Genomic DNA, 13,966 nt, shown 5'->3' with positions numbered 1-13,966 from the left:
CTTGAAAAACATTTAAAAACATTTCCAGAGGCCCATAAAAAGGGAAAGAAAGAAATGAACAAGCAGGGGCCTCCAGTCTGAACACGCCAAAGAGGCCTTTTCATTCAATTACTATAAATGGAGGAAGCTGACCTACAATTTCCACTCGAGTCATCACAGATATCACTTCATATGGCCTGAAACTCTGCTGTGCAGTCATGGCATTATCATTGTACTCCTCATGTGGCACAGACAAGCACAAGCGCAATAAGAGGAACTTGAGCCAACAACTTCAGCTCATTGCAGTAGCAGATGTCGTCACTAGCTACACAATGAACTGCTAACAGAAGTCTGCATGACTAATGTTGCACACACCTTCCAAGAAGATTTTTTTCTTTTAACTGCAGGCAAGGACGTGATGCCAGGCCGTGACACTTTTCCAGGTCAACTGGACCACAGTAAATTCTAACTGGGGGGCTGCAACAGTACGAGTATGGATGGCAGGGGTCTGAGCAGAGAGGGACTGCTAAACAACCAACAACTGATGCATTCATCAGGGCCAGGGATGCAGCTCCGAGTACAGCCCTCGGAGCCAGCTGCTGCTCATTACGGAACTGGATAGTAGCCACGAGAGACACAGCCATATGCACAATAAGGAACTGTTTTCAGATGACAAATGAGGCAGGGTGTGTGTACGTGTGTTTGGGGTGGGGGGTGGTTACAGGTTCTGGCCCATGGACCTGGTTCTGAGCTTCACCATCTTAAATGTATCACGTTCTTTGCGAGCCACCATCTTTAATTCATAAGATCCAAAAGGTAAACAGAAACCCTAGCTCCTCTCCTCTAGCCCCCACTCGACAAACGCCTGTACAACAGCTGCAGAGGTCTTGGCTCCAAAAGCGAAAACTGTAGCCTTCCAAACACAAGTATGTGGAACGAGACTCTGCTTAAACCATCTGTAGAAAAATAAGTCTTTACAAAGCTCCAGCTGACTTTTCATTTAGATTTAAATGTTTGCTCCTACATTGATTACATTAGATACATGTTAGTAAACAGTGGAAAGATGCCGTAGTCTATTTGCTATTGAGAAAGGAAATGCAGATGCTAGTTGGTATTTATTACTACTTCTCATTTAAAAGTATTAAAAAACTAAACTGTAGCCTAACTGGAGTCAGGTTTTTTTGTTGGGAGAAACGTAACTATGTAATTGATACATAGTTTCTCCCTCCAATTTCTGTGCCATTTTTGTCCTTACGCGGCACCCTGACATGAGAAGCAGCATCAAACGTGCCACTGTCAAACAATTAATTTGCAGAGCGTTATCCTGGTGGCACAAGCATGAAAAGTTTTTGCCCGAACTTGTCCTCACCTGAATTTCAAACATGGGAGAGGAGACCTTCCAGTTAGACCTGTTGTGGTTACTGAATGAGAGCTGAGAGCAAACAAAGATTACACTGAAAGGGATACCCTCAAGGCCCTTCAGTACGGCCTAGTATTACAGTCTACAATCCAATATTCCTATCGAGCCACCTTCATGAAAACGCATCATGCACTGCAGGAATACATCCATCAAATATGTTTTACGCGATACACTGCAGAGGCTGGAGGCAGATGAGCGAAGATTTCCAACCAATGAAACACTGTATTGTACTCCAGATATACTTTGAATGGAGTGAGCGCCAGAGCATAGCGGGATGAGATTAATAAGGCAGCACATCCATGTGGCTATGTCCAGCTCACTCTTTGACCCACAATGGGTCACTATATCTACAGCTGGGTTTCACTGTGACATGAAACCTCCTTATTGCATGCAGCTGCACCAATGACTAGCCCTTTTCTCCAGGTGAAAGTTTGACAACCTGCATTAAACCTATGGCGATAAAATACTTCCATGTTTCACAACTAAGGGCCAGACATTTTTCCTGACCACATGATATAACCAGGAAAAAATAGTTTCCAGAAAGAACAGTCTTGTTTTGGTTACGTCTTGCCATGACTGAACTCTTAGTGACCTCATTTGGCCCACTCTCCATGATTTCCTGTTCTCCTGCATAGTAATGTGTTTAGTCTTGGATGGCAACCATGTTTTATTAGCCATTAAGTCACTTCAAATAAACCTGTATCTGCTACTGGTGTGCAGTCTGGAACCATTTTGGTCAGCATGTCCACACAACAGATTTAAATCTCAGCCCATGGAATGTTCACAGAGCTCGCTGTAAAATCAGGTACTTGCAAATGTATTCTTGGCATGCAAGTCGGCGGCAGTCTTGGATACCACCATGTCTTTAGCAAACTTCACCCCCCGAACCATTGGCGTGCCAGGAATTACAGGGCATTTTTTTTCCTTAAATCAAATTAAGACCTAATTAAAGATCTTCTCTATTGAAACGAGAACCGACATGCCTCTATACAGAAACAAAAAAGAATACCAATCATGTATATGAAACCGGGATCGTTGGTAGGGCCATGATGCATACCAAAGGCCCTCACCTAGGAGGCAAAGAGACCTAGTTCTTCAACCATGTCCCGAGTCACGTTTCTGCAGTGCAGCACCAAAGATGTTATAGACCTGTAATTTGCTTGGCTGTCAGACTGCTCGTGGTAAATACAGCATTCAGGGGGATTATGGCTGTCTTCAGCGCTGCCAAAGTATCACTCAACACGCAGACTAACCAGCATATGGGAATACAGACTTGATGCACAATCTGCATGTCTAAACACCAACTCAGGTGTTAACAGCAACTGGCCTCTTATGTTATTAGCTAATTATAACCTATATCTAAGTATGGTTAACAATTAGATGGCCTCAATTGGATTAGAGACTTTGCAATCAAAACAAAATACTATCATTTAAAGTATATTTTAGTCAGTTGAGGCTATGCATCCAGTAAGCAATACCTTCTTAGAAAATAAGTGGTCCACATATCTAGCAGTAAATTACTTGAAAAGTCACTTCCACTTCTAATGATTTGTACCCATACTACATCCAAGCTTCCTACATCAATGACAATGATAGGGCGTCCAAGCACTGTCTTCGTCCCTCTTCGGGGAGCATTCCACTCCTGGCACAGAATAAATAAACAGTCCTAGATGCTTTATAGCTGTGTTTGTGTTGTCAGCAGGCCAGAATACAGTATATTGAGGTCCCTCAAGTGAGGCCTCTCCATTTTCTCAAATAATAAGAAAAACAATTCCCAGGATATAGAGGTTAAGAGTGCTGTGACCTTCTTGCTGAGCGGTCCTATGCTCTGCAGCCCCTCATAGCCACGCTTGGGTCTGCGGACAAGAGCTGGTCTGAGAGCCATGGTGGGGCTTGGAGAGTGGGGTTGAGCCCACTTCAAACAGGCCTGCTATTTTAATTTCTGGTCAGTGGTGGTAAATCAGGCCTGTCACCTGGCCATGGTGCAGAGAAAGGTCCATTCATGGCTGGAGCAGGGGAGGAAGAGAAGGAGGTACAGCTCCTCACTAGGGTGGGCTCGAGCCTCTCTCTGAAGAGATGTGAGAGAAGGAAACAAAAACACAGGCCTACCCTAAACCGGCCCATATAAAAAACAGCAGATATCTTAACAGCAATGTTCATAATTGTACAATAATATCATTGGAGAGCGATTGTATTTTTAATCCACTACCCAGAGTCAGGAACAGATGAAGTATGTCAATATCTCAAAAGTGGTCTTAAATCAAGATGACTGCAGGTCTCAATCTCAAATGAATGGAGGAAATGGCACCATCTAATAAGATGTTTTTTAGGGTGGAGGATGGTTTAAGAGAACGGATGTGGCATAAATACTGATACACAAGCGTGGGGGGAGTTGAGATAAAGATATGTACGTGGTAGATATTAGCAATGGGAAAGAGTTGTGCTCAAGAGTCTCAATAAAATAAATATCTCAATAAAATAAATGAAGTGGAAAATATTGTTCCTATCGAGGGCAGAATAATTTCCCCTGGATGGGTTTTAAGATGGGTTTCAACCACCATTCCTGGTGCCCGTCTTAAAATCCAGTTGCTATACATAGTTAAAAGGAAAATACCATAATGTGTGTGTGTGTCAGCCAAACTTTCTTTTGACAGATGGCACCCATTACAGTTCAGTGATACTTCTACTTTGATATGGAGATCACACGGGGCTGCATCATGCATTAGTCAGTCATTATCAATGACAACCTCAATGTTTCAGCATCAACAGGATGCACACTGCTATCAAACAGTTCAGGGCAAACAGATAGTAGGACAATCGGACAGTCCGGGAAGAGACTGTTTTAGCTTAAATCTTCAATAGACTAGTGTATAGCAATCCCAAAAGAATAGAAAAATGTTCTTCAAAAAATAGAACCTTTCTTCTTTGGAGAGACTAAAGAGTGTTAAATGTCATAAGATAACTATTACATTAGTGGTAAAACAGACTTTTCTCAGAGGAATTGCGCTAAGCTACCATCTTTAACCCTGATCCTGTTAACCTTCAGGCCAAATCTATTGTAAAGTCAGAGATATTCCACATGTATTAGTGAGAGTTGTTAAAGCGACGTAGATATCTGCAGTTAAAAAACATCTTTCAGAATATGGACAAGTGGCTGTTTCTATTTAAAAGGCTTTTCCAGGTCCTGCACCCCTCTCCCTGCTCTCCTTTTGCCGAAGGCCCAGTTAAATTGGCACAGATTCCACCCAGCTCACAACCAGAATCGCTGCCTAAGTGTTTCCACTTCACTTCCCCAACGATGACCTTACAGTAGCACAGAAAACACAGGGGGGAAAGTCAACCATGCTACAATAGGCCGCCTGACAATGTAAAAGAGCAGCCTTGCAACATGTACAACCTTATGTGCCGTCTACTGGCAGACATTCACAGAGCGTACAGTACACAGCGATCACAGAGGGTTTCTGAAATGGACTCTGTACAATCTGACTCAGCCTAAAAGGATTCTTAAAAAAAGAATTTCTTTAAGCCTCTTCACAGATGGCACATTCTTTGTTTGTGAAGCATTAGCAGAGCGGATGCGACGCTGCTGGCTAGTCGGTGGCTCACTCTTCCTGCATGGTCTCAGAAGTGTTGAGACATCCCAAAGCACATTCCTCTGAGAGAGAGAGAGAGAGATGGAAGGAATAACAGCTGAGCAAGTACTCAGGAATTCCAAGTTTGCTCCTCAGGTAGAAATGTAAAAGTAATCCTTAATAACGGAATTCTTTTTGAGTTCAGAGCCATGCAAAACTGTGTTTCACATACTGAGATGAGTACATTTCCATGGCAACCCTCAGAAAGGTTTCAAAATGTTTAGAGAAACCATCCAAAATATTGGATTATTTAAAGGATCATTTGAGCTGGATGGTGGCCTACACAATGCTTTAGCTTCGAAATTACCTTTTGGTGAGAAGTCGTTCTCAAAAGGCAATCTTTACTATATTAATGCGACCACTAAGTTCACACAACCACAACACAGTGTGTACTGGTCTTCAAACACCTCCTCCACTCAGGACAAAAGGGTTATTTCCAATACTCACATTCGGTTGCTTTGCATAGAGTGTAACGCCGGACTCTGCCAACACAAACTGTCCTTGTAAACAATACGGACAAGTATTTTTTGTGTATGCTTGGCCTCAATTTTATACCCTAAGTCTTTTGGTCTATTTTCGTCAAGCGCTATAGGATTTGTGAGTATTCTCACAGCGGTTATAGTAAGTCAGTGTGTCTAATGGAAGATAAAGTTAGCGTGTATGTGTGTGGGGGGGGGGGGCTGCAGAGCTGAATGGTTGCTGATGGCGTGTAAAACACAAGACACTGAATACAGACAGAACAAAAACAAATCATTTGAATACATCAAGAGATTGGAGTTTGCAATCTGTGTAGTTTTGTCAATGCTACAACTATCACAGAGGCGAAATTCAGAAGCACAAGCCATTTTATCGGATGTATAGACTTTGACTCTGTGACTGATGGTACAATAGCTGGGAGCATTAAACTAAATGTAACAGACAGGTAAAATGACAGTAGACATGGGCTTGTCCCTAATCAAAGAGGCAACAAAAGGTAAAGAGACGAGGGTCAAAGCGAAAACACTAGAGATAACTGATGTTTATCAGATTGTTCCACAGAGAATAATCCTCTCAATAAAGCCATATCAAAACAACCAAAAGACAGGGCTGTCTGTTTAAGCAGAGAGAAGCTTGTAAGAAAGAATACCAGTAATCATTAAAATCACTATTATATCAGGAAGCAACTTCCTGATAAGGATTATCATGTGGGATTTACATTTGAGCATGTACCAGCAGTAATTCCATCACCAACCTTAAATCCACTGATCTAAGGTTGGGGGCAATCACAACATTCTGATACATTTCCGCTCATGATGAATGAAATAACTGAAAAGTGTCAATCGTATGCAAATTGGACAAAGCCTTCCACTAGGGATGTGCATCTTTCCCTTTCAAGACGATTCTATACGTACACTACATGACCAAAAGTATGTGGACATCTGTCGTCGAATATCTCATTCCAAAATCATGGGCATTAATATGGAGTTGGTCCCTGCTATAATAGCCACAACTCTTCTGGGAAGGCTTTCCACTAGATGTTGGAACATTGCTGCGGGGACTTGCTTCCATTCAGCCACAAGGGCATTAGTGAGGTCGGCACTGATGTTGGGCGATTAGGCCTGGGTCGAATTAGTCGCCGTTCCAATTCATCCCAAAGGTATTCGATGGGGTTGAGGTCAGGGCTCTGTGAAGGCCAGTCAAGTTCTTCCACACCAATCTTGACAAACCATTTCTGTATGGAACTCACTTTGTGCACGGGGGCATTGTCATGCTGAATCAGGAAAGGGTCTTCCCCAAAGCACAGAATTGTCTAGAATGTAATTGTATGCTGTAGCGTTAAGATTTCCCTTCACTGGAACTAAGGGGCCTAGCCCGAACCTTGAAAAACAGCCCCAGAATATTATTCCTCATCCACCAAACTTTACAGTTGTCACTACGCATTCGGGCAGGTAGTGTTGTCCTGGCATCCGTCAAACCCAGATTCATCCGTTGGACTGCCAGATGGTGAAGCGTGATTCATCACTGCTCCAGAGTCCAATGGCAGCGAGCTTTACACCACTCCAGCTGACGCTTGGCATTGCTATGGAAACCCATTTCATGAAGCTCCCGACGAACAGTTATTGTGCTGACGTTGCTTTCAGAGGCAGTTTGGAATTCTGTAGTGAGTGTTGCAACCGAGGACAGACGATTGTTGCGCGTTTCAGCACTCGACGGTCCCGTTCTGTGAGCTTGTGTTGCCTACCTCTTTGCGGCTGAGCCATTGTTGCTTCTAGACATTATCATTTCACATCAAAAGCACTTACAGTTGAACGGGGCAGCATAGAGAATAAAAAGACATGTTTTGAACTGATCATTGATGGAATGGTGCAAGATTGAATGCAATGAATTGATTATTGAATGTTATGATGGACACAGCTTTGTAGAACCAAAACACACAGTCTCTGCTCAACAAACTGGAACTCGAGAACGAATCGTTTGGGGTGCTACAGTTCGCAAACGATATTGTGTTATCACCCTCACACAATGCTTTATGCCAAGAGTCTTTCACAATCTAGTCCAATTGCGGCCACAACTAGACCTTGTTTCAAATGTATCAATAAATAATTGTGTTTGTATGCCTAGCAATCAACACATGTACATTGTTTAAAGCACACTTTAACAACTCTCTGTCACAAATGACAGCTCCAATTAGCCCCTTATAGTAAATGACATGTGAACGAGAAGCTTGTATAATCATGACTCTTTCGAGTTTTCAGTTCATCGTTCGCCGATAGGGGGTCCTGTGTGCTCTGGGCATTATTGACTCAAATGAACGAAATTAGTCTAAACATTCATTCTTTTGACTGAACGAGTCGAAAAGATCTGAATCAGTAAAAACTGCCGGATTTTCCATCACTAGTGTGTGTGTGTGTGCATGTGTGTGTAAATGATGTATGTCTATGACGTATTTACTATGTAGGCACCTGAGCTGAGCCATAAGGGAAACTAGGCAACTACCACCCCACTACCACCCCACTACCACTCTGAGATATGTTTTTTTGTCCCCCCACTTTGGTTCTGAAAACACCATTACCCACTAATTAACTTGTAATTTTTACAGATGAAGTGTTTGAGCTAGTAATGTATCAATATTTATTGTTTACAAATTAGCTATGACATTTCACCCCCATCTCAAAATCGAATGGTTTTGACCGTTTGGAAGTTTTCACAGAGTGATCTTCTCTTCTTTTGCTTTGGCCTCGCAAAAGTGATTGCTGTCCTCGTTATGAAATTATCAACTTTACCCTGTTTATCTAAAAATTACCATATTCACTGATTGTTTAAAGCAAAATTACTGCTAATGGTAACCTTGAACAATCAAAATAATATCTATTGTAAGCCCCGTTCAGCAGGTATAGCCAGATGAGCGTTGTCTCCAGTAGCGTACTATTATTCCGGCAAAACACCATTTTCAATAGCGCATAGAAAACAATAACCTAGCAAATTACATAGGTTGTCACTCAACTAATAAAACCTAATATCATAAAAGCTATTTAGTATTAGAATGCTGAAGGTGCCGTGCAGATGTGCAAGATCAGGAACAAACTGCCTACCTCGTGTTGGTCAGTACGCGAAGCTGGGCACAGTACGCGAAGCTGGGCACAGTACACGAAGCAGGGCACAGTGCGTGAAGCTGGGCACATTGCGCAGTTTGACTAGGCTACTGATATTGCCTAGGGTCGTCCGGCATGCAAAATGACTTGTAGATCAATGACTGTCAACAGTTGTCACAAAAGATGAGAGGTATTTTCAGAAGGTAGAAAGAATGTAATATGAGCAACAACAACATTTGAATCAATTTTCTGACTGACGCATGCTACATTTGGATAGGTTAGGGGTACCAGGACTGATGCACTTGTATCTTAAACATTTGAATCGGGGCCCTACCTTCCTCTCAGATCCATTTCAACAATGTATCTGTGTGTTCTGTAGGCTGATGATGGTACGGAAAGGAACCATGACAGAGCTATGATTCATCAGCTGCTATGTTATGTTAGATCAAGACTATTAGGCAGTAGGTCCAGGCCACTGGTGTAAACTGGTTTAATGGGAAATGAATGCCTCTGCAGACCTTCCAGCACTGTTACATTTCATTTTCTCGATGCAATGCTTACATTTTAATTTCATATCTATTTTATGTCCATCGGAATTAACATGCCTGGTCCACACTAGGGTCAAAATATTGATTAGGAAAAGATCCTCTAGCAAATTCCTGTTTGTGTTATCGAAGTACAAAACATAACACTGCCATAGAAGTGCTTCAGGCAGGCTTCCAAAACCCAAAGTTTGCTCCAAAAGCCTTTAACTGAGATCCAAGTTTGCATTTTTATGTAAATATATTTGAATCTCTCTAGACATTTACTGTGATGTGTTTGCCCAGCTACATTAATATTTGTCAGTACATCTTCTTGTTCAAAAGTACCAGCTTCCCTGCTTTAACCCTGCCCAATGCCAGAAATACACTCACCTAAACTAGCATTGCATAGGAATTCTATTCAGCAGAAAACAAATTGTTACTGCCAACCACTTTCTGAACAGAAAACATAATAAACAGGGCTGTTTAAATTGGGTTTTACATAATGTTTCAAGCAGCAACAGGAGGGCATCTGAATCCCCCACATGTTGTGTTTGGAAAGGTAAAGGGGACACACAACCGTGCTGGCTCTGTGGAGGGTATTACACCCACTCTCTCTCTGGCTTGATTAATGTTACGCCAGCCTCTCTACTCATCACCCAATAGTGGGCTGGTATTCTGACAACGAGATAATGGCTGCTAGTTCGGCTTGTCATGGCGTATAGAGCAGTATTCGTTTTCGCAAGGCATCGTGATATTTAGGCGTTCTGTGGCAGGCCCTAATCTTTTTAGCATTTGATGATGTTAAAATGTCTTCGGAATTAGCATTCTCTGAGCTGACTCGGCTGGAAGCACAGCATGTGCTTTGTTTAACAGCTGCAGAAAAGGCTGACATTTATCACAATACGTAATAGAAAAGTTTGTATTCCGGAAGAAAATGGCATAACCTGCTCAGTAAGAGTTTAAATATAACTGAAAAGGCCTTTGCTAGGATCGCCTTACAGAAAACACAAAGGAAATCTCTTGAATAACATCAGATTAATGTATGCAAATAAAAACAGTTAGAATTCTGTTTTCTTCTTCAAGGAGACATACCAGTGTCAATACAAAATGCCAAATCCCCATTAATTGTTTGTGTGGCCATGTGTTTGGTCTAAACGGAACAACAATTATTTTGCAATACATTTTCCTCCTTTCGGTGACAAAACAAGTGCATTTTACAGTAATACCAAATACTTTACAAAAGCATCACCATTTGGATCCCAGATATGGACCCCATCACCCTCTTCATTTGGGTGCCTGTATGAACTTTTTTTTTTTTTTTTTTACCTGTGAACAGTTTGGTGATGGCCTTGTTCTGGCGGCGTGCTGAGCAGATGAGGAGCAGCCAGGGCGGGAGGTACTCGTGGTGGCTGGCCAGGAGCTCAGCGATGGTCCTGGGGGTGCCTGAGCCTGAAGACCTCTGCTCTCCCTCACCCAACTGACAGCCTTCGTCGATGGAGTCAACCAGGAGGAAGAGGGCCTGCTGAGGCGGCTTGGCATTCAAGAGTGGGAGGAGAACACACCTGCAGGGCAAGAGAGAAGAGGAGAGAGATTTAGAACTCTCTCTGTGCACCTAACGCTTTCCACAGCAAGCTGATGCTGTTGAAGAGAGGTGAGGATGATTGCCTACCTACATCAACAAAAATAGATTTAATGTCGGTCTGAGTCAAACGTTTGACTGTATCTTAGAAACTGTCTCTCCATCCACAGTTCAGCTTTCAGGCCCTTGACAGGCCTTCACAGTGCAAATGCAAATCTTTAGGGAATTGAAACCTGCAGTATAGATTACAGATGACATGCCCCAGACACCCGCCCCCCCCCCAGAATTGAATCAGAATTTCAACTGAAGAAATGCTGCATTAACCTTGAAATAACATGAGCGTGCAAGCCAAAGGGAAAAGTGAGGACCCCATTTGCTCAAATGATAACGCATAATATGACTGCGTGCATAAATGCCATGAAGCCAGCATTGAATCTGTTCCCGTTTTATTTTCCCAACCTGCATGTTTATGCTGGCAAGACTTCAGTGCCTGTGTACAGAGCTGCTACCCCCAGCCTGATTCCAGTCTTGAGACTGTTGTTTTGCTGTTGTAAATTACCACCACCGCTAAAACAGCCTTTAGTTATGCATGCCCTCGCTGATCAAATTGGAGGCTTTTAAACATTACTTTTAGTCATACTGCAATTCCAATGCAGGGGCTCAGCAAACACTTTCCAGCCAAACCTGCCCTCCAAACCTCTATTTTCCAACAGCTCAATTTCTCAAGTGCAAGAAAAGGAGGGTAGCGCGCAGTCATCAACCTGCAAGCTCCATCATTACATCGCTCCATCTCCGAGAAACATGGCCGATCGCTCTTTCTGACGGCTGCAGCCCCACATCGAATCTGCAGCACAGACAGGAAAACCTGCCAAGTGGAATGCCAATCAGCAGAGTTTGTGTACTGCAAACTACTGCAGCCATGCCGCCTGCAGACAAACTAATTCACAGAGACAGCGATGCGGGCCTTGTTACGAGACAAAGAGCTATCAGTTTCCTTAAAATCAACTGCTTTCAGAACTGTTGATAACTTACTTGCCTACAGGAAGGGGACAGGGGCTTGAAATGAGCACAACAATGGGCTCAGTGTTGCCAACTCCTCAGTAAGGAAAGTAGCTAATGGCTGTCCTAAAAGTCGCTAAATGATGTCATCACCTAATTGTGATGGACGCTGTAGGAGAGAGGAATAACGTCGTGGGAGAGACAAAAAGTGAGTAAAAAACACCCTACATTTACATCCCGCCCTGAATGTAAGCCAGGGCGGGATCAGCCAGCAGCGGCTTCCCGCATGCGCGAATCATTTGCAGTCTGGACACGGAGGGGTGAAAATTTCCTGCTCTGACTGCAGCTGGGAGGGACTGCTGTGAGAGGACTGGACCGCCCTGGCTTACCCCCTTACTGGTGAGTGCTTTGGGACGGGGGTGGGGCCCACGGCGGGTCGGGGGTGGGGCCCACCGCAGCACCCGCTGCTCGTTGAGAAGAGTAAGAACGATACGTGCTTTCACGTCAGTCTCCAAAAGTCTCCAATAACACCAGAAAATGTCGCTAGATTTGTCGCTAGTCGCTTTTTTGAAAATGTGTCGCTAGAGGGGTCTGAAAACTCGCTAAATATAGCGACAAAGTCGCTAAGTTGGCAACACTGAATGGGCTGGGTGCCAGACTAACTTCCGAAGTACCTCAGCCAATGATGAGTTTATTTGTGACGCATCCTGTGCCTCGTATGTTAACACTAACTATTTTGTTTGTTCCTATTCCGTCCTCGACATATGTAAATAGCTGAGGCCAATTATAATTATAATTTAGAGAAAGAAAGAGAATGTGAAACGTCCCTAATGCACCTGCCATCTGTTGTGCTGCAGTCCCCCATCTTCCACGGCCCGGCCACATTGTGCAATGTGGGCTTTGCTTTGATGTTTAGTGAAGATGTTTAGGCCGACAGGCAGCACTGGGCACCGTGCTCACGTCTTACACATTTACTGAGACGCTTTTATGGAGTGGGTGCTGAGCCTGAAATTTCCCTCGTCATGCAATGGCATAGGGAGACTGTGGCTCAGGTCCAATACGCTGTACATGTCTGGCCATGACACCATTCTATTCATGGAAAAGAACAGTAGGTGGGTCAACTACTCACTGCAGAGATCCCATTGAAATGCAATAGCGACTAGCACAGTGGAAACCGAGAGACTCTTTTCATTAAGATAATTAAGAGCACCTTGATTTCTTCATTTAAAGACTCAATTTGGAGAAAAAGCCTGCTCAGCTTCTTTGCATAGTCAGGAGAGCTTAGCAGAAAAGACTGCATAACAACAGCTGACTCATGGCCCCATCAGGGGGTAGAGAAAGAAAAAGCCACCAGCTCCCAATCTGGAAAATGCATACAGTGCCTTGCAAAAGTATTCATCCCCCTTGGCGTTTTTCCTATTTTGTTGCATTACAACCTGTAATTTAAATTTATTTTTATTTAGAATTCATGCTATGAAGCCCCTAAATAAGATCTGGTGCAACCAATTACCTTCAGGAGTCACATAATTAGTTAAATAAAGACCACCTGTGTGCAATCTAAGTGTCACATGATCTGTCACATGATCTCAGTATATATACACCTGTTCTGAATGGCCCCAGAGTCTGCAACACCACTAAGCAAGGGGTACCACCAAGCAAGCGGCACCATGAAGACCAAGGAGCTCTCCAAACAGGACAGGGACAAAGTTGTGGAGAAGTACAGATCAGGGTTAGGTTATAAAAACATATCCGAAACTTTGAACATCCTACAGAGAACCATTAAATTATTATTAAAAACTTGAAAGAATATGGCACCACAACAAACATTTTTTTTGTTTCTTAAACATTTTTTTGTAATTTAGCAGACACTCTTATCCAGAGCGACTTACAGTTAGTGAGTGCATACATTTTTCAAACCTGCCAAGAGAGGGCCGCTCACCAAAACTCACAGACCAGGCAAGGAGGGCATTAATCAGAGAGGCAACAAAGAGACCAAAGATAACCCTGAAGGAGCTGCAAAGCTCCACAGCGGAGATTGGAGTATCTGTCCATAGGACCACTTTAAGCTGTACACTCCACAGAGCTGGGCTTTACGGAAGAGTGGCCAGAAAAAAGCCTTTGCTTAAATTAAAAAATAAGCAAACACGTTTGGTGTTCGCCAAAAGGCATGTAGGAGACTCCGCAAATATAAGGAAGAAGGTACTCAGATCAGGTCAGGTCAGGTGAGACTAAAATTGAGCTTTTTGGCCATCAAGGAAAAT

The 13,966-nt window shown here is 43.1% G+C and overlaps 1 protein-coding gene across 1 annotated transcript in view; it reads right to left on the bottom strand.

Annotated features, from left to right (window-relative positions):
- The window catches only part of LOC311105133 (ankyrin repeat domain-containing protein 50-like), a 40,597-nt gene that overhangs the window by 11,661 nt on the left and 14,970 nt on the right, over window positions 1–13,966 (bottom strand). The window contains exon 3 of the mRNA XM_084147157.1: window positions 10,454–10,689. Within this exon, the coding sequence (XP_084003283.1) occupies window positions 10,454–10,689 (236 nt within the window). The remainder of the gene's footprint in view (window positions 1–10,453; window positions 10,690–13,966) is intronic.

This window comes from Coregonus lavaretus (assembly GCF_964263955.1).
Source record: "Coregonus lavaretus genome assembly, chromosome: 29".
Classification (NCBI taxonomy): domain Eukaryota; kingdom Metazoa; phylum Chordata; class Actinopteri; order Salmoniformes; family Salmonidae; genus Coregonus; species Coregonus lavaretus.
Note: the sequence above shows the minus strand (reverse complement) of the source record. Positions and strands in the feature narration are given on the sequence as shown.